Source organism: Hippocampus guttulatus, chromosome 18 (assembly GCF_054856545.1).
Source record: "Hippocampus guttulatus isolate MCC_2025c chromosome 18, RoL_Hgut_1.0, whole genome shotgun sequence".
Lineage (NCBI taxonomy): Eukaryota > Metazoa > Chordata > Actinopteri > Syngnathiformes > Syngnathidae > Hippocampus > Hippocampus guttulatus.
The window spans coordinates 11,349,995-11,370,097 of NC_141278.1; the positions used below are offsets into that span (position 1 = coordinate 11,349,995).

A 20,103-nucleotide genomic window follows, 5' to 3' on the forward strand; every position below is an offset into this window, starting at 1 on the left:
CCCTGCCCTAAGGGAACATGGAAGAAAAAAAAAAAAAAACTTTACGTTCCCTCGCAAAGATTTTCATTCCCTCATAACGTTTTGCGTTCCCTCACAAAGATTGTGAGATAACGCAACCTTTTTTGTGTTTGTTTTGTGTTTTGTGGGACTTTTTTTTTAAATGCGCGCTTTTGTACTTCCGAGTCAGCTTGGCTAATGTCGGCTCTCATGCGCGGCTGATTGAGAGACGACACTACTTTGGGGAAGGAGAGAATTGTGGAGGAGGACTTGGACACTGTATTTAAGCTCAACAACAGATTTAATGTCTTTGTATTTTAAGCCGATTTCAATGTAAAAGTCTATTAAACTCGCCATCCACATTTGTTGTTTTCAGTTACCCTGGAAATGACACACAACTACATCAACACGCATTTAAAAAAAAAAAAAGCTTGCATCTCTTACCCCTTGCAAAAAAACAACAACTTTGGATTATCATCTTTGCGAGGGAATGCAAGGGGGTTTTTTTCTTCCATGTCCCCTTCGGGGCTCCATAGGACGAGTTGGACTGATGGATGTATTTTTGTTTTTCTTTTTGTTTTTGCTTTAGTTTCACGTCTCTCAGTTTTTACCCTTTTGATTTATAATAACCTTGTGGTGGAATGCGGTCCCGTGTTGTCGTTAATTTGACCGCATTCAAACTCTACGCAAGTCGCCATGGAAAACAAGTTCATGGCTTGTTCGAGTATCACACCGAGGTTACTCTGTCTCACTTAAGTCGTGTACTGCCAGTTTGTTAGAGTGCTGTTATTAAATTGCCATGCTCTTGTCTGCATGACCTGCCATGAATAAAAAATATGTTTACTGTAAATTGCACACCACCCCTTCTCAAATACCATCTGCCGTCCCGAAATTTGCTGTGCTCACAAATTCTCGAAATAGACCTCCCCCCGATTGGCTCCTGAGGAGACTCGATTCCATATCAGCCTGACAGCCTAATCGCTGTTCACTCTCTTGACTTATTGCCGTTTTCATTTCCTCCGCACAGATATTACACAGTAGGCAGCTTTCTAAAATGCCGAATAGCATATCTTCCTTTTGAGAGAGCATATTTAACATCGCGTCGTTGTACAGTATATTTCAGGTACAGTGGAATGAATTCATTGTGAAGACAATGATGAACGACAGAAATCACCGGCCGCGGTTTCTTCCGCTCGTCCATTTTGTAACATGTATTACCGTCAGCTACAAAAATCAAAAGATTATTATTAACTAACACTGACAATAAAATTCCTTTTCACCATGTCAAACTCGAGGCCTGTGGGCTGAATCCGGTACTTCATTCGAAATTAGGCGGCCCACCAGAGCTGGTGAACATGCTGTACATGGATCAAAAATAATACAACAAACAATAAAACAAATTAACAACGAAGACAGGAGAAAGCACAAAAACAGTCAAACAAAAAAAAAATCAAGTCTCATGTTGAGTCAAAAGCCAAAGAATAAAAATCAGTTTTCAGATGAGTCTAGGGGTTTTGCCTAATGTTCAGGGGGAGGTCATCCCAAAGAGAGGGACCAGCAATGGAAAAGGCTCGCTCCAATCTGAGCGTCCGCTTAGTTCTCGGTACTTCTCATAGCGACTGGTCCGCAGACCTGAGGCACCGGGGAGGTGCGTAGGGGCGGAGGAATTTCAAAGTAAGGTGGGGCGAGGCCATTTCAAGATTTGAAAACAAATAATAGAATCTTAAAAAGAATTCGATAGGGAGCCAGTGAAGAGATGCCAGAGGAGGAGTTATGTGCTCCCTCTTACGAGTGCCAGTCAAGAGGTGAGCAGCAGCATTCTGGACCAACTGGAGATGCTTAGTGGAGGATTCGCTGACTCCAAATTAAAGTGCATGACAGTAATCCAGCTAAGATGTGACGAAGGCATGAATTATTGTTTCAAAGCGCTCTTGAGAATGGAGAGGCTTGACTTTAGCCAGTGGCCGAAGATGAAAGAAGCGGGATTTAACAGCGGCACCAGTTTGCCTGTTTAGAAAATCACTGTTCATCTTAAGACCTAAGTTCGAGACTGTTGGTTAAGATAAGGAGCAAGGGGCCCAGACGATGGGATATACAAGCGCCACTGGGAACAAACACCACCACTTCTGTCTTCTTTTCATTGAAATTCATGAAGTTTAGTGCCATCCAGGTCCTCTAATGTCCCCTTAATGTCCTCTATACAGGATAAAAGTGGCCTCAATTAGAAAGCGTCCTTTTTGCTCAGAAATCAGATACCGTTTGTATTTTGGTTGGTTTGTCTGTATGTGTAAGCTAGCAGACTATGTCCTGGAGAGTTAAAAATGACTGGTATTTAAGAACACCACACCAAATGAATGCACTTGATTGAAAATAGAACCGAAATGAAATCATAATTTTGAGAAATCTTCCAGATGCAGATATCTCCTGTGCTGCACACAATTTAAAGGTCATTGGTGATTTTACAAGTGGAAGCAATTTCATTTTCCCATTTCCATGAATTGGCGTATCTGTCAAAGAACCCCTATTTATTTTGGGCTTGTTCCTCTTCAACCACTAGCGCAAAGTGCAACTAAGCCTCGATGAAAGATACAATTGCTCTAATTTATCGCTGAATTAGGGGAAGTGTGACAGTCCCCATAATCCTGGTGCAGCCGCAACACAGCACAACAACAGTACAAATTCACCCATTAGCGATATTTCTTTTTCTTTTGGTATGTGCCGTACCCATCTGAATTTAAAACCTGGATTATTTCAAAATGTATCCCAGGGGTCAGCCACTTTTTTTAAGATGAAAGCGACTTGTTGGGTACTGATTAGTGCAAAGGGCTACCAGTTTGATAGACACTTCTGAAATAACACATTTGCTTCAATTGTATCACAATCATAAGTTATTATTATATGTTACAAACCCAAACGAATGGATTTTCTGCACTTTAAGACCCTTCGGAGTATAAAGCGCACTTTCAATGAATGGCCTATTTTAAAACAGTTTTCCTATATTGGGCACCCCACATTATAAGGTGCATAGAGTAGAAGCTACAATAGTGGCTGCGGTTGCGTGATGCATCCACTAGATAGAGCTACCATAAAGGGAATACAATATAATAAAGCTTCATTTATAGAGAGCTTTCACAACCACTGCAGCTGTAACAAAACAATTAACAGAATATTTAAAATACTATGTCCAAGAAATCAGAATATTGACCCATATACACACACATATTTATATACATATAAGGTGCATCGGATTGTAAAGTGCACTGTTGGCTTTTGAGAAAATTGAATGCTTTTAGATGCGTTTTTTAGTGCGGAAAAGACGGTACTTATTGCTAAGGGCAGTCAGAGCATAGAACTCTCGGATGTAGGTTTGAGTTATTTGAGAGGAAATAGTCAATTCTTGAGAAAGTGTTATCACCGTGGGGGAAAAAAAGTTTGCTTATTTATTTATTTATTTTTTTTTTTTACGTGACTCATCCATCAATGGATTAGGGGTTATGTTCAAGCTGCCTCCCATGAGAATTGTTGAACTCATTGACAGGTTGTTCAAATGGGAACACGGGTGTGTGAGTGAAGGCTGGAACGACATTATAAGGGCATATACTGTATTGGCCTGAATATAAGACGGCCCTGATTGTAAGACGACCCCCTCTTTTTCAAGACTCAAGTTTGAAAAATGACTTTTTGAACACCAAATTAATTTTTATACAGAAAATAATTACAGTACATCTGAAACAAATGATTCTAACAATATATTTGAGAGAAAAAGCATGTTATTTTGCCTCATTCAAATCTTAATATCTGAACATTTAAATATGTAAACTAACGTGCAATCACATTCGTAAATGAATGGCTTCTGGTTTTTGAAATGTAAATGACATCATAACTTCTCCTCAGCTGCCGGTTCACCTGGCCGATCTTCGACCAACTTTTCTTCAGATTGTCGCTACGTTTCTCCATTTTCTGTTGTCTTTCCTAATATTTTCTTCTCTTTTCTTTCTTACCGCTATTTTTTATTTTTCTTCTTCGTGCTACCACTATTTTTATTTTTATTCTTCGTGACATGGGTTCGCTTTGGACTGTGGAGTCAAGTTCAGCATTCGCTTCAATGGTATCTGGCGCCATCTAGCGTCGTGAATGGGTATAATGTCTAGACCAGCCTTCCTCAACTGGCGGACCGCGATCCACGACCGGAACGCCGACCTCCTCTGTCCGGACCCTCGGCAATTTGTATAAAATAATAAATTATAAAGTGATTTTTACGTTATACATTTTATACTTTTGGACTATAATCTGCGCATTACCGGGATCGCTTGTTAAAATTATCCGTTGTATTCTTTGCGTGCACCAACAGTTGTATTGCAGAGGACCGCAGCAGCGCGACTGTGTGTGTATAATGTTTGACTAACTGGAGACCCTGGCTGAGCAGGGCATGTCGGCGATAAGGATGCGCTGATTGGCTCCTCTGAACTTAAGGTGTGCCCATACATAAGCGTCAGCATATACGATGCGCTGATTGGCTCCTCTGAACTTAAGGTGTGCCCATACATAAGCGTCAACACGCGTCTATCCCAATACACACGCATTCAAAATGGATGATTGTGTCAGGAAACAGACGCATGCGCGACGCCACAGTGTGCTCACAGCTTCAGCCCAGGAGAGCCGCACACAGACAATTAGACAAGACGAATCGCGGGAGGTTTCGATTGTGTGCAGTTTTGCTCCCGTCTACCCGGGGATCTTTGCAGCCGTTTAACAGCAGAACACCGCAACATGGTAAATGCACATCACAATGGCGTCCTCAAATAATATTTGCATGCCTCAGACATTGCATTCACCTTTAGTGGAAGAACAGCATTGCACATTCCTGTGCTCCCTTGTGTCAGTATTTAAAATGGTTCTTAACTCCTCTTCTGATATATTTTTCAGTGATTTCAGAGGGGATGTGAAAAGGGGAATTGTACAAATGAAAAGGATATTTTTGTTGTCATGTTTAGTATTTATTTTGGTAAAATGAGTATTTTGTTTTTGTTAAATTAAGGGAAAAAAAGACAACTACTGTTTTACAAAGTTAAAGTAAAAATGTCTTATTTCCCTAAATTTTCCTATAAAAGTATAAAACTCTTTTGCAAAATAAAAGACAGAGATGTGTTCCTCGAGCCGGTCCTTGGCCTCGAGCATCGAGGGGCGGTCCTTGGTCCTCGAGGACCGGCTCGAGGACCGAGGGGCGGTCCTTGGTCCTCGGCCTTGGCCTCGGAGTCAAGCCCTTGGTCCTCGGCCTTGGGAGTCAAGTCCTTGGTCCTTGGCCTTGGGAGTCAAGTCCTTGGTCCTTGGCCTTGGATTGCCGGTCCTTGGACACAATGAGGGATTAGAGTCTCGAATCCCTTTTATAAGGACCGCGAAAATCACGAAGGATTCTAATAAATTCCATCCAAGGAAACCCATATCGATGGATTAACGCTGGCGCTTTAAGAGCGCCACTGATAGGCCACTGATAGGCAACGTTAGCGCAACGTATAAAGAGCGGCATCACAGTTAGTTTCAATCACGGTTTGTTGCGTTCGCGATCGGCAGTTTAAATAGCGTGTAAAGCCTTTCTGTAACAGTGGTGTCTTTTATTTCGTTATTTTTGCACAGTCGTCACGTTTGTGCGGTCGCACTAGAATGTTTGTTTGAACCAAGTAATTTGCGTTACAGCTGGAGTCAATAATGTCGGCACTTCACTTTGGCCGTTGGGATTTGGAGTCCTTTTGCTCGATTCCAGTAATGTTTGCTGAATGCTTTCTCATGTTTGGAATAATGAATATTGATAATACATAGTTTAAAATCATGGTTGATTTAATTATTTATTATTATTGTGAACTTGAAGGTATTAATTAATGTAGTATTAGTGGGAGTGGTAATACTGGTAGTACTGTGGTAGTACTCAGAGAATGTTTAGAGATCAGCCACTCCGTTACCTCTGCGTCCGAGACGCATAATTTTCCCACAGGACGCACAGTTCCAAATAATGTGCGTTTTTGGGACGCAAGGAAATTTCTCGGTCAAAACAAACAAACAAACAAACAAAAAAACTACAGCAAGCCTGAGGATTTCACAGTAACAATGGTTACCGGTAGCGTGTTGTTTTCGTGGCTTCATTTTCACGGTACCGAAAAATAGTTTAATTCTAAAAGTCACCGCACTTGAATTGACTGTGTGATCAACGCGATTTCACTGCGCCTGTATGTGTGTTTGTGATGTGGTGTGTTGTGTGAGTGTGTTTCTTCTAATTTACTTTTGTTTTGTTTTGTTTTCAGTGTTGGGGGGACACAACAGATGACGTTTTGTGCGCATGCGGGTTGTTATTTTAGTCCGCAAACTGAGGAATCGCGCGGATGAAAGTTTGAGATGGCGGCGAAAAAAACTCACCAAGGTCTACTAATTACGACATTTAAGAAATGGGAACGCTTGTCTGATTTTTCGTATGAATCGTCCAAAGGGCGTATCACTAAACTCACCTGTGACGTATGCACAGAACGCGAGAGCGAAATACGACGCGAGGCACGATTACGAGGCAAATTGGTCATTAGATTTTTAGGCTAATCGCTGTGAAAAATATTATGAAACAGTATTGGTTATTCTATAATTTACTGGTTGTAGCATGGTAACTTTATGAATGAAACATTCGTCACAAGGTGTAGTCATGCTAATGTTAACTGTTGGTAGAACTAATGATGACGTGTGTTAAATTCTTTCGTCAAATTGATCGTAGATTACACATGCATCGTCTTGGGAAGAGGATGTCAAGCCACATCAATTTATTTAATTAATCTTTGCAGTGTGAGATTGGAAAAAATACTCTGATGATGCCACATGAGTACATCAGTTTTTGATCCATTTCTTTTTTGGAATAAACCTGGAGTACACAGCTGCTGATGTCATGTTCATTGTTAATGCATCGTTTTCAAACATTTACCCTTGAAACATTATACTTTTGAGTTTCGGAATTCTTGATTATCAATATCATTCAAAATAGAAAAATGGGTTCCCATGATGAATGTATATGGAACCCAACATTAGTTGCCGTGGTTTCCCATTGGGTATTCCAACGGAACCGAAAAACGGTTACCATGAATTTCCGAAATCCTCAGGCCTGCTCCTGAATTATTTAAATTTTTGCAGCATTTGTTTATCATTGTAAGTATATGTTGTTGTTTGTGTTATTATCATATGCAATTGAATAAGTAGACCCTTTCAGAATTCGAAATTTGGGACTCTCTCAATCCATAATGGCACTCATACTTTTCTGATCAGCGAGTCCCTGGGACTCGCTGCCGGTAAACTGTAAAATTAGCACTGAGAGATTACCGCTTTTTCTGCAGTCAGTGATTGACTTCTATGCAAAGTCATTTCTCAACTTGTGTTCCGTGCCATGTCATGCCTGTTGAGTGTTGATTTACTTCATATGAAGAAACTACAGAACAACTTTTGTGTCTTGGAATTCAACCCAAATGGCTGCTTCAAAACAAAAAGGCAGACTTCACTTTCAATTTTGGACATGGGTTTTTAAGACTTTTTCATTCGCCCTGTTATGACACACATGTCAAATTTATGTCGATCCTACAAATTGGTTTCTAGGACTAATGTTTTTTAAAGGCAGCAGAGGATTTTCACCAGAGGACAAAATTGTTTACAGGCATGCTGAGGACCCCTACAAAAGTGATTCCAGTGCTTGAACCTCCTATACCAATAGCACTGACCTGCTGTTCCAGGTCCCCAGACAGCTTTGCTTTTCTGCACATGGTATCTCTATGTAAGACCTGTGAAAAGAAGAAAACAAGTCAGCATGCTTGTCACCCATTTACAAAAGGACACCATCATTCCTCAGCAGTATGTGATGTCTTCTGGTGCGCGGACCGGACCTCCTGTATGGCTGCCATGACGACGTGCTGCACGGTCTCCTCCAGCGTCATGATGATTTGGATGTATTCTGGCAACAAGGAGATGCACACTTATTGGGCCGTTTTACCTTGTGTGAGTGTAAGTAGTTCAGATTAGTCGACTAGTCGCGGCTCCTACTGGTGACGAGTTGACTAAAATAGTCATTTGTGGTAGCCCGAGTGCCCACTTGTGTTTTACTGTTCTCCCGGCATTCCGTAAATGAGTACTTAGGCAACCGGTGCTGTCATAGGAGGCCATTAGAGTGAATATAGTGTAAAACCTCCATGCAGCCATGTTGTTAGTCGAAGCAGTGTACATCAGCAGGGATGCGCTTTGAATTAAAGCGGCCGCAAGAAAAAAAAAATCTCCCTAACAAATAAACTCAAATGAATGTACCCAGCACAACCCGCCTGAACACGTGGTGAGGACCGCACCTTGCTTGCGCTCGCAGTTGACGGCGCATCCCAGGACGAGTTGCAGCAGCCTGCCCAGCTCCGCGGGGTCTGAGTGCTCGGCAACCAGGGCCACGTCGGGCAGAGGGAAGTCGGAGAGCCCCTGGCCCAAAACCTAGTAGAGTGAGTGAGTTACACAAAGCACAAAATGGTGAACTTTTTCCCCCCGACAGCCTGGAGACGTGATTACCAGTGTTGTGTCCAAGGACCGGCAACCCGAGGCCAAGGCCAAGGACTTGAATCCGAGGCCAAGGCCAAGGACCAAGGACTTGCCTCCAAGGCCAGGGACCAAGGACTGATTTTGAAGCTGAGGCCTAGCCGAGGACATGTATAAAACAATGCTATCATACCACTTAGCAGGTCTTCATGATTTGCAACACCCCTCCATCATAACCCCTTGCACTCCCTAACGCTTGAATGAAGTGTTTTTATTCAAAGAGTAGAACAGTCAGGGTACGTGTTATTTATACTGAGAAAAACAAAAAAGCATATGATATACATTTATGAATTAATGTCTTAGTGCAGTAGTTTCTTAATGTGAAGTAAATCAACACTCAACAGGCATGGCATGACACGGAAGACAAGTTGAGAAATGACTTTGCATAGAAGTCAATCAGTGAGTGCAGAAAAAGCGGAAATCTCTGCAGTGATAATTTTACAGTTTACAGATCAGAAAAGTATGAGTCCCATGATGCATTGAGAGAGTCCCAAATTTGGAATTCTGAAATGGTCTACTTATTCAATTGCATATGATAATAACACAAACAACAACATATACATACAATTATAAACAAATGTTGCAAAAATTTAAATAATTCAGGAGCAGGCCTGAAGATTTCGGCTCTTTGAAGTGAACGATGAGTCGTTTTTAGCCCAAAAAAAAACGACCGTGTATAGGAAGCCGTTTTTCGACGAAAAAAACGACCATGTGTAGTAAGGCGTTTTAAAAAAAAACGACCATGTATAGTAAGGCGTTTTTAGCTTAAAAAAACGACCATGTATAGTAAGACGTGTTTAGCTGAAAAAAATGACCATGTATAGTAAGGCGTTTTTCGACGAAAAAAAGACCATGTATAGTAAGGCGTTTTAACAAAAAAAAACGACCATGTATAGTAAGGCGTTTTTCGACGAAAAAAACGAACATGTATAGTAAGGCGTTTTTAGCCGAAAAAAATACCATGTATAGTAAGGCGTTTTAACAAAAAAAAAACGACCATGTATAGTAAGGCGTTTTTCGACGAAAAAAACAACCATGAATAGTAAGGCGTTTTTAGCCGAAAAAAATACCATGTATAGTAAGCCGTTTTTATCCGTAAAAAACGACCATGTATAGTAAGGCGTTTTAACCCAAACAAAACGACCTTGTATAGAAAGGCGTTTTTAGCCGAAAAAAACGACCATGGATAGTAAGGCGTTTTTAGACGAAAAAAACGACCATGTGTAGTAAGGTGTTTTGAGCCGAAAAGAAAGGACCATGAATAGTAAGCCGTTTTAACAAAAAAAAAAAAGAACGACCATGTATAGTAAGGCGTTTGTAGCCGAAAAAAAACCCGTCCATGTATAGTAAGGCGTTTTTAATTGAAAAAAAACGACCATGTATAGTAAGGCGTTTTGAGACGAAAAAAAGGACCATGTACAGTAAGGCGTTTTGAGCCGAAAAAAAAGGACCACGTATAGTAAGGCATTTTTATCCGAGAAAAAAACGACCATGTATAGTAAGGCATTTTTAGCTCCCAAAAAACGACTATGTACAGTAAGGCATTTTTGGCCGAAAAAAACTACCGTGTATAGTAAGGCGTTTTAACCCGAAAAAAACGACCATGTATAGTAAGGCGTTTTTAGCCAAAAAAACCGACCATGTATATATAGTCAGCCGTTTTTAGCCAAAAAACATGACCATTTGTAGTAAGGCGTTTTTAGCCGAAAAAAAACGACCATGTTTAGTAAGGCGTTTTTAGCCGAAAAAAATTACCATGTATACTAAGCCGTTTTTAGCCCAAAAAAGCGACCATGTATAGTAAGGCGTTTTTAGCCCAAAAAAATGACCATGTATAGTAAGGCATTTTTAGCCCCAAAATCCTGACTATACATGGTCGTTTTTTGGGGGCTAAAAATGCCTTACTATACATGGTCGTTTTTTCCAGCTAAAAACGGCTAACTATACATGGTCGTTTTTTTTCGGCTAAAAACGCCTTACTATACATTGTCATTTTTTTTTCAGCCAAAATCGCCTTACTATACATGGTCGTTTTTTTTTGGCTAAAAACGCCTATGGTCGTTTTTTCGGCTAAAAATGCCTTACTATACAGGGTCATTTTTTTTCGGCTAAATACGCCTTACTATCCATGGTCATTTTTTTTTCGGCCAAAATCGCCTTACTATACATGGTCGTTTTTTTTCGGCCAAAAATGCCTTACTATATACATGGTCGCTTTTTTCGGCTAAAAACGCCTTACTATACATGTTTTTTTTCGGCTAAAAACGCCGTGCTATACATGGTCTTTTTTTTTCGGCTAAAAACGCCTTACTATATATACATGGTCGTTTTTTTTCGGCTAAAAACGCCTTACTATACATGGTCGTTATACACGGTCATTTTTTTCGGCTAAAAACGCCCTACTATACATGGTCGTTATACATGGTCATTTTTTTCGGCTAAAAACGCCTTACTATAAACATGGTTGTTTTTTTTCGGCTAAAAACACCTTATATACATGGTCGTTTTTTTTTTGTTGTTAAAACGCCTTACTATTCATGGTCGTTTTTTTCGGCTCAAAACACCTTACTACACATGGTAATTTTTTTCGTCTAAAAACGCCTTACTATCCATGGTCGTTTTTTTTCGGCAAAAAACGCCTTACTAAACATGGTCGTTTTTTTCGGCTAAAAACGCCTTACTATACATGGTCGTTATACATGGTCATTTTTTTTCGGCTAAAAACACCTGACTATACATGGTCATTTTTTTTCGGATAAAAACGCCTGACTATACATGGTCGTTTTTTTCGGCTAAAAACACCTTACTACACATGGTCGTTTTATTTCAGCTAAAAACGCCTCTCTATACATGGTCATTTTTTTTCGGCTAAAAACGCCTTACTATACATGGTCGTTTTTTTTCGGCCCAAAATGCCTTACTATAAACATGGTTATTTATTTTCGGCTAAAAACGCCGTGCTATACATGGTCTTTTTTTTCGGCTAAAAACGCCTTACTATATACATGGTCGTTTTTTTTTTTGGGCCAAAAACGCCTTACTGTACATGGTCGTTTTTTTTTTCGGCCAAAAACGCCTTACTATACATGGTCGTTTTTTTTCGGCTAAAAACGCCTTACTATACATGGTCTTTTTTTTCGGCTAAAAACGCCCTACTATACATGGTCGTGGTTTTTTTTCGGCCAAAAACGCCTTACTATACATGGTCGTTTTTTTTCGGCTAAAAACGCCTTACTATACATGGTCGTTTTTTTCGTCTAAAAACGCCTTACTATACATGGTCGTTATACATGGTCATTTTTTTTCGGCTACAAACGCCTTACTATATACATGGTCGTTTTTTTCGGCTAAAAACACCTTACTATATACATGGTCGTTTTTTTCGGCTAAAAACACCTTACTATATACATGGTCGTTTTTTTTTGTTGTTGTTAAAACGCCTTACTATTCATGGTCGTTTTCTTCGTCTAAAAACGCCTTACTATACATGGTCGTTTTTTTCGGCTCAAAACACCTAACTACACATGGTCGTTTTTTTTCGGCAAAAAACGCCTTACATGGTCTGGGGTTTTTTTCAGCTAAAAACGCCTTACTGTATATGGTCGTTTTTTTTTTCGGCTAAAAACGCCTTTCTATACATGGTCGTTTTTTTCGGCTAAAAACGGCTTACTAAACATGGTCGTTTTTTTCGGGTTAAAACGCCTTACTATATATACATGGTCATTTTTTTCGGCTCAAGATGCCTTACTATACATGGGGTTTTTTTCGTTGAAAAACGCGTTACTATACATGGTCGTTTTTTGGGGTTCAAACGCCTTACTATCCATGGTCGTTTTTTTTCCGGCTAAAAACGCCTTACTAAACATGGTCGTATTTTTTCGGCTAAAAACGCCTTACTAAACATGGTCGTATTTTTTCGGCTAAAAACGCCTTACTACAAATGGTCATGTTTTTTTGGCTAAAAACGGCTGACTATATACATGGTAGTTTTTTTCGGCTAAAAACGCCTTACTATACATGGTCGTTTTTTTTCGGGTTAAAACGCCTTACTATACATGGTCGTTTTTTCCGGCTGAAAACAGCTTACTATACATGGTCATTTTTTTCGTCTAAAAGCGCCTACGATACGTGGTCCTTTTTTTCAGCTAAAAACACCTTACTATACATGGTCGTTTTTTTTTTTTTCGGCTAAGAACGCCGTGCTATACATGGTCGTTTTTTTCGGCTAAAAACGGCTTACTATACATGGTCGGTTTTTTTTAGGCTAAAAATGCCTAACTATACATGGCCGTTTTTGACGCTAAACATTCCTTACTATACATGGTCGGTTTTTTTTGGCCAAAAACGCCTTACTATACATGGTCATTTTTTGGAGGCTAAAAATGCCTTACTGTACATGGTCGGTTTTTTTCTGCTAAAAACGTCTTACTATACATGGTCGTATTTTTTCGGCTAAAAACGCCTTACTAAACATGGTCGTATTTTTTCGGCTAAAAACGCCTTACTACAAATGGTCATGTTTTTTTGGCTAAAAACGGCTGACTATATACATGGTAGTTTTTTTCGGCTAAAAACGCCTTACTATACATGGTCGTTTTTTTTCGGGTTAAAACGCCTTACTATACATGGTCGTTTTTTCCGGCTGAAAACAGCTTACTATACATGGTCATTTTTTTCGTCTAAAAGCGCCTACGATACGTGGTCCTTTTTTTCAGCTAAAAACGCCTTACTATACATGGTCGTTTTTTTTTTTTTTCGGCTAAGAACGCCGTGCTATACATGGTCGTTTTTTTCGGCTAAAAACGGCTTACTATACATGGTCGGTTTTTTTTAGGCTAAAAATGCCTAACTATACATGGCCGTTTTTGACGCTAAACATTCCTTACTATACATGGTCGGTTTTTTTTGGCCAAAAACGCCTTACTATACATGGTCATTTTTTGGAGGCTAAAAATGCCTTACTGTACATGGTCGGTTTTTTTCTGCTAAAAACGTCTTACTATACATGGTCATTTTTCGGGGCTAAAAATGCCTTACTATATATACATGGTCGTTTTTTTTTCGGCCAAAAATGCCTTACTATACATGGTCGTTTTTGACGCTAAAAATTCCTTACTATACATGGTCGTTTTTTGGGGGCTAAAAATGCCTTACTATACATGGTCGTTTTTTTCGGCTAAAAATGCCATAGTATACATGGTCGTTTTTTTTGGGCTAAAAACGCCTTACTATACATGGTCGTTTTTTGGGCTAAAAACGCCTTACTATACATGGTCGTTTTTTGGGGGCTAAAAATGCCTTACTATACATGGTCTTTTTTTCGGCTAAAAACGCCTTACTATACATGGTCGTTTTTTTTTTTTGTTAAAACGCCTTACTATTCATGGTCGTTTTTTTGGGCTAAAAACGCCTTACTATACATGGTCGTTTTTTGGGGGCTAAAAATGCCATAGTATACATGGTCGTTTTTTTTGGGCTAAAAACGCCTTACTATACATGGTCGTTTTTTTCGGCTAAAAACACCTTACTATATACATGGTCGTTTTTTTTTGTTGTTGTTAAAACGCCTTACTATTCATGGTCGTTTTCTTCGTCTAAAAACGCCTTACTATACATGGTCGTTTTTTTTCGGCTCAAAACACCTAACTACACATGGTCATTTTTTTTCGGCAAAAAACGCCTTACATGGTCGGGGGGTTTTTTCAGCTAAAAACGCCTTACTGTATATGGTCGTTTTTTTTTCGGCTAAAAACGCCTTTCTATACATGGTCGTTTTTTTCGGCTAAAAACGGCTTACTAAACATGGTCGTTTTTTTCGGGTTAAAACGCCTTACTATATATACATGGTCATTTTTTTCGGCTCAAGATGCCTTACTATACATGGGGTTTTTTTCGTTGAAAAACGCGTTACTATACATGGTCGTTTTTTGGGGTTCAAACGCCTTACTATCCATGGTCGTTTTTTTTCCGGCTAAAAACGCCTTACTAAACATGGTCGTATTTTTTCGGCTAAAAACGCCTTACTAAACATGGTCGTATTTTTTCGGCCAAAAATGCCTTACTATATACATGGTCGCTTTTTTCGGCTAAAAACGCCTTACTATACATGGTTTTTTTCGGCTAAAAACGCCGTGCTATACATGGTCTTTTTTTTCGGCTAAAAACGCCTTACTATATATACATGGTCGTTTTTTTTCGGCTAAAAACGCCTTACTATACATGGTCGTTATACACGGTCATTTTTTTGGCTAAAAACGGCTGACTATATACATGGTAGTTTTTTTCGGCTAAAAACGCCTTACTATACATGGTCATTTTTTTTCGGGTTAAAACGCCTTACTATACATGGTCGTTTTTTTCGGCTGAAAACAGCTTACTATACATGGTCATTTTTTTCGTCTAAAAGCGCCTACGATACGTGGTCCTTTTTTTCAGCTAAAAACGCCTTACTATACATGGTCGTTTTTTTTTTTTTCGGCTAAGAACGCCGTGCTATACATGGTCGTTTTTTTCGGCTAAAAACGGCTTACTATACATGGTCGGTTTTTTTTAGGCTAAAAATGCCTAACTATACATGGCCGTTTTTGACGCTAAACATTCCTTACTAAACATGGTCGTTTTTTGGTGGCTAAAAATGCCTGACTATACATGGTCGGTTTTTTTTGGCCAAAAACGCCTTACTATACATGGTCATTTTTTGGAGGCTAAAAATGCCTTACTGTACATGGTCGGTTTTTTTCTGCTAAAAACGTCTTACTAAACATGGTCATTTTTCGGGGCTAAAAATGCCTTACTATATATACATGGTCGTTTTTTTTTCGGCCAAAAATGCCTTACTATACATGGTCGTTTTTGACGCTAAAAATTCCTTACTATACATGGTCGTTTTTTTCGGCTAAAAATGCCATAGTATACATGGTCGTTTTTTTTGGGCTAAAAACGCCTTACTATACATGGTCGTTTTTTGGGCTAAAAACGCCTTACTATACATGGTCGTTTTTTGGGCTAAAAACGCCTTACTATACATGGTCGTTTTTTTTGGGCTAAAAACGCCTTACTATACATGGTCTTTTTTTCGGCTAAAAACGCCTTACTATACATGGTCGTTTTTCTTTTTTGTTAAAACGCCTTACTATTCATGGTCGTTTTTTTGGGCTAAAAACGCCTTACTATACATGGTCGTTTTTTGGGGGCTAAAAATGCCATAGTATACATGGTCGTTTTTTTTTTAGCTAAAAACGCCTTACTATACATGGTCGTTTTTTTCGGCTCAAAACACCTTACTATTCATGGTCGTTTTTTTTTTTGTTGTTTTTCTCAGTATAAATAACACGTACCCTGACTGTTCTCCTCTTTGAATAAAAACACTTCATTCAAGCGTTAGGGAGTGCAAGGGGTTATGATGGAGGGGTGTTGCAAATCATGAAGACCTGCCAAGTGGTATGATAGCATTGTTTTATACATGTCCTCGGCTAGGCCTCAGCTTCAAAATCAGTCCTTGGTCCCTGGCCTTGGAGGCAAGTCCTTGGTCCTTGGCCTTGGCCTTGCCTCGGAAAATTTTCCAAGTCCTTGGCCTTGGCCTTGGCCTCGGAGTCAAGTCCTTGGCCTCGGGTTGCCGGTCCTTGGACACAACACTGATAAAAGAGTTCCTGTGCCTCAACACAATACCTCTCATTATTTGCTGTGTACTGGCAAAGTGAATAAATGTTATTTTCATGCCCCCCATTATTGGTTGGTTGTGAGGAGTGTTGATTTGTATAAGCTTGGCTTAACCATACTAAATGGGCATATAGCCCTGCTCCCCATGACCGCCGTGCATGGGACTGGACCTTGGTCTTATTAAAAAAAAAAAGTGGACCTACAGCATTTCTAGTTGAGGACCACTGGTCTAGACCCCGAATATAAGACGACCCCCACTTTTTCAGTCTTATTTCAATGCAAAAAAAAAAGGCTTATATTGGGGCCAATATATTGGGGTTAACAATTGTGCATTTTACTAATCTAAACGTACTCCTATTTACTGTATGTTATCCAGTCCAAGATTAAAGTATATGGATCAAGTGTTGTATCTGAGTAAGTCTGTGCTCAAAAGCAGTAAATAAGAAACACACACACACCTTCCCCTTATATCCTGCCCACATTTTCACTGAATGCGGTTAGACATTGTTTTCAGGGATGGTTGCTTGTTATTGGTCAGCGGGTAAAAAAGTCAAAGACACGACGTCAGCAAAACATAAGTACAAAAGAATCTGCTGGATCCCAGTCAGCTGGCCGCCGACTTCGGCTCACAGCAGGGGAGCCTCAGTCGGATGGTGCCACATGACTAGAGGGCAAATCATAACCCACCCACACTGTCTGAATGGAAGATGATAAGGCTTCATTAGCATAAGTGTATTTTCTATTTAAATGGCTGCTAAAACAAAAGGGCAGTTGATTATGTTTCCTTCATCAGGATAGCATTGAAGGCGCCTGCTTTGAGAGGAGCCGCGGATTGTTATTGGTGGCAAGACAATGAAATCCCACGAAGGCAGATGGGAAAAGCTTGACATGAATACAAGGCTGGAAGGACAGATGGATTTTTCCAGGTGGCATCAGCCTGTCCGGCCCCCCACAAAAAGAGCCACGAGACGGATTCACAAAAGAAAGAACCCGACAGTTGGGTCGAGTCTGCTGGCCTTCATCTCAAGAGACGAGAAGCTGGCCACGAGCTCCCTTCACTTTCACAAAAGCCTCCTTCAGCAGTGTAAACAAATGTTGACATATTTGACACATTAGACTTACCGCACAGAGCTTTGGCGACATAGGGAGACACTCATTTCAATCATACGGGCTTTACAGTGTGTCTCACTGAGCTGCTTTGGGTTTCCTGCCATGTGCCATTGATGCACTTTGTATGGAAGCACAAGACAGAGCAACACTGACAGTTTAGTCATAGTCGTTCACATTTTTAAAAAAATCATTTTCAGTTTTTATGTGACATTAAAGCAGTGTTTCTCAATTATTTTCTGTCATGCCCCCCCAGGGAGAATAAAACATCCCCCCCACCCGTGCGACTATAACTAGTATCATTTGTCTATAAAATAAGTACACCTCTGCATAAGAATCAAGTCAAGTACAACTTTATTGTCAAATGTGCTATATGTGCAACAGCACAGATGAAATTTCCTCCCTCTTAACAGACAAGAATATATCCTTATTAACGTATAAGAGAATAAAAAAAGAAATATGGACCAACTTACAACAAAGAATAGCTTCATGAATTGTAACAGAAAAGATTAAAGCTCCAGCAAATCCCAGCTCACTTTGGGCTTGAGGCCTGGTACACCCTGCATTTGTTGCCAGGCAATTGCAGGCCCTAGAAAATAGTTTTTCCAATTTGTGACAGTGATGTGGAGGGGCCCAAATGAGTCTTGGGATGGATCACTAAATCTCTGGCATCCCGAATTCCATATGTTTGCATAAACTGTAAAGTTCGACCAAAGTTAAATCAGCATCATTGCGCTCCTGAGATTGCTTTGTGATTAAACAGTGCCATCTGCTGGGCAACCATCTTCTTGCAAGAGACGTAGCGATGATGCAAACAGCAAAGGTTGATCAATTGCTTATTGATTTATTGGCAAAAACTTGGCTGACCAAAAAACAAATAAATAAATAAACCCACAGTCAATCACATCTCCAGGCCAAATTACAGGCCACAAGTAACGCTTAGTTTAAGTGAAATCCTGAAAACACTTTTTAAAATTAAAATAACCACAAGTCAAAAATGTTGCCTTTGCACTGTATTTTATTTCGAATGAAAACAAAATGTATTCTTCAATGTGACCGTTAAAAACACACCTCCAATGAAGTGTCAAAATCGGGTGTTATATTTCTGTTAAGCAAGGTGGTCGGCATCTTTGAAATGTAACTCTTAAAGTAACCTGTCATCTAACCTTTTAAAGCTTGTAATCAGTCAAATTACTTTTTCAAGATAACTGTGGCAACACTGCTCTCGGAAGTCTTCATATCATAGTCCACCTTCGATAGTTGATTTTTAGTGCATCTGAAACAGGTCGACTTCAACGAAACATTTTATGGAACATTAAAATAATTTTCCTTTCAAAAAAAATATTTTCTGGAGTGCACAATGGGCCTCTCTGACGCTGCCCAGGATTTTTCTCTCCAAGTCAAGTGAAAAATTTGGGGTGGCGGTGGATTCACTTTTAGTTGTGCTAAGACTCATGTAAGTTGAGGGCTTCGTTGTGTTTAATGGATAGCGTTACTTTACTAAACGGCAAAAGGAGAGATGGAATCCTTTGAATGCAGTTTTATCGAAAGGAGAAAAAAAGACGTCAGCACCGCAGCACGTTCGAGAACACACTCCCTCCGGCATGAAACGCTTCCTGCTTTCCTTCAGCCAATCAGACGCTATTGTAATCTTATGTTAAATTATTAGTTATATTCTTTTATATTTGAGCATTATATTCTTTTGTGTTATAGTTACCTAGGTTATATTCTGTTTAATCATTGCTTAAACAAGTTTATGTTGATATTGTCTGATTGGCTGAAGAAACCAGGAAGTGTTTGAGTAGCCGGAAGGAGGAGTGTTCTCATTTGTTCGTTCGGAGGTGCAGACGTTGGAAAATAAAAAAGATGCCTTCAAAGGATTCCATCTCTCCTTCTGCCCTTTCTTAACTCTGGGGAACCCAAGAACCCTTTTCTTCTTTGGAAAACGATGAATTTTACATTAAATGACTGCTATATGTTCACTGAACACCAAAATATATGTTTTTTTCAAATATTTCATGCTTTAATCCTAATTTAGGATTAGCGCCAAATTTGACCCTTTGGGATTTAAAGGTAGCATTTGAGTAGCAGAATTTATAGGGGCCAAATTTGACCCCGTGGGTTCTCCAGGGTTAAAGTACAGCTATCCACTACAAACCTACGAACCCCTCAATTTACACTATCAACATAAACACGTTTAAGCAATTATTAAACAGAATATAATTTAGGTAACCTTAACATGAAAGAATATAATGTTCAAACATAAAATGATAACAATTAATAATTGAACATAAGCTTACACTCACATCTTCGATGTCACTTGGGCCACTCACTGAACGAAAGCACGAACAAAGTCATGAAATGATCAAAATTCAACGTAACAACAAAACATCCGGAACTAAAACACCCCGACAAGAAACAAAACGCGAAAAGTCACTCAACGATCCGACAAAGACTGACAGAACCCAGGAAACCAAATCCAAGCAAACTGACGAGGCAACAAGGAAGACTTAGTCAAGACACACACAAAGGGTTGCGGAAGATGATTGCTTGACGCAAGGGACCCGCATGACAACAAATGTGCATAAAACCAAACGAGGAAGACAAAAACATGTGAAGAAACCAAATCAAAAGGTAATCTAAAAATAGAATCATGACATCAGCTAACAGTGAGTGCTACTGCACCTGGCAAGAACGTTTGCTGTCCATGAAAAGTAGCTGTCAACTGTATTCTTCTCCACTCCACAGACA

The 20,103-nt window shown here is 39.7% G+C and overlaps 1 protein-coding gene across 3 annotated transcripts; it reads right to left on the reverse strand.

Moving 5' to 3' along the window:
- Window positions 1-5,003: 5,003 nt before the first annotated feature.
- LOC147191211 (protein Hook homolog 1-like) lies at window positions 5,004-20,103 on the reverse strand. Of its 3 annotated transcripts, none has more exons than XM_086137667.1 (5): window positions 20,038-20,103; window positions 8,352-8,484; window positions 7,899-7,966; window positions 7,737-7,796; window positions 5,004-5,344 (listed from the first exon to the last, which is right to left on the reverse strand). In XM_086137667.1, the coding sequence occupies exons 1-5, from the start codon at window positions 20,059-20,061 to the stop codon at window positions 5,282-5,284; spliced, it is 348 nt and encodes a 115-aa protein (XP_085993793.1). In that variant the 5' UTR covers window positions 20,062-20,103; the 3' UTR covers window positions 5,004-5,281. The 3 variants fall into 3 exon arrangements, with proteins under 3 accessions (XP_085993793.1, XP_085993792.1, XP_085993791.1); XM_086137666.1 differs by lacking the exon at window positions 20,038-20,103 and adding exons at window positions 17,368-17,473; window positions 19,659-19,955 and having other exon boundaries at window positions 5,004-7,796; XM_086137665.1 differs by having other exon boundaries at window positions 5,004-7,796.

What these genes read in the sequence shown, in the direction of transcription:
- LOC147191211 (XM_086137665.1), bottom strand. Translation starts at nt 20,061, where the DNA reads ATGGACAGCAAACGTTCTTGCCAG. An exon ending in ACAGCAAACGTTCTTGCCAG is followed by an intron (nt 8,485 to 20,037) that starts GTGCAGTAGCAC and finishes TCACTCTACTAG; the next exon opens with GTTTTGGGCCAGGGGCTCTC. An exon ending in TCATGGCAGCCATACAGGAG is followed by an intron (nt 7,797 to 7,898) that starts GTCCGGTCCGCG and finishes TTCTTTTCACAG; the next exon opens with GTCTTACATAGAGATACCAT.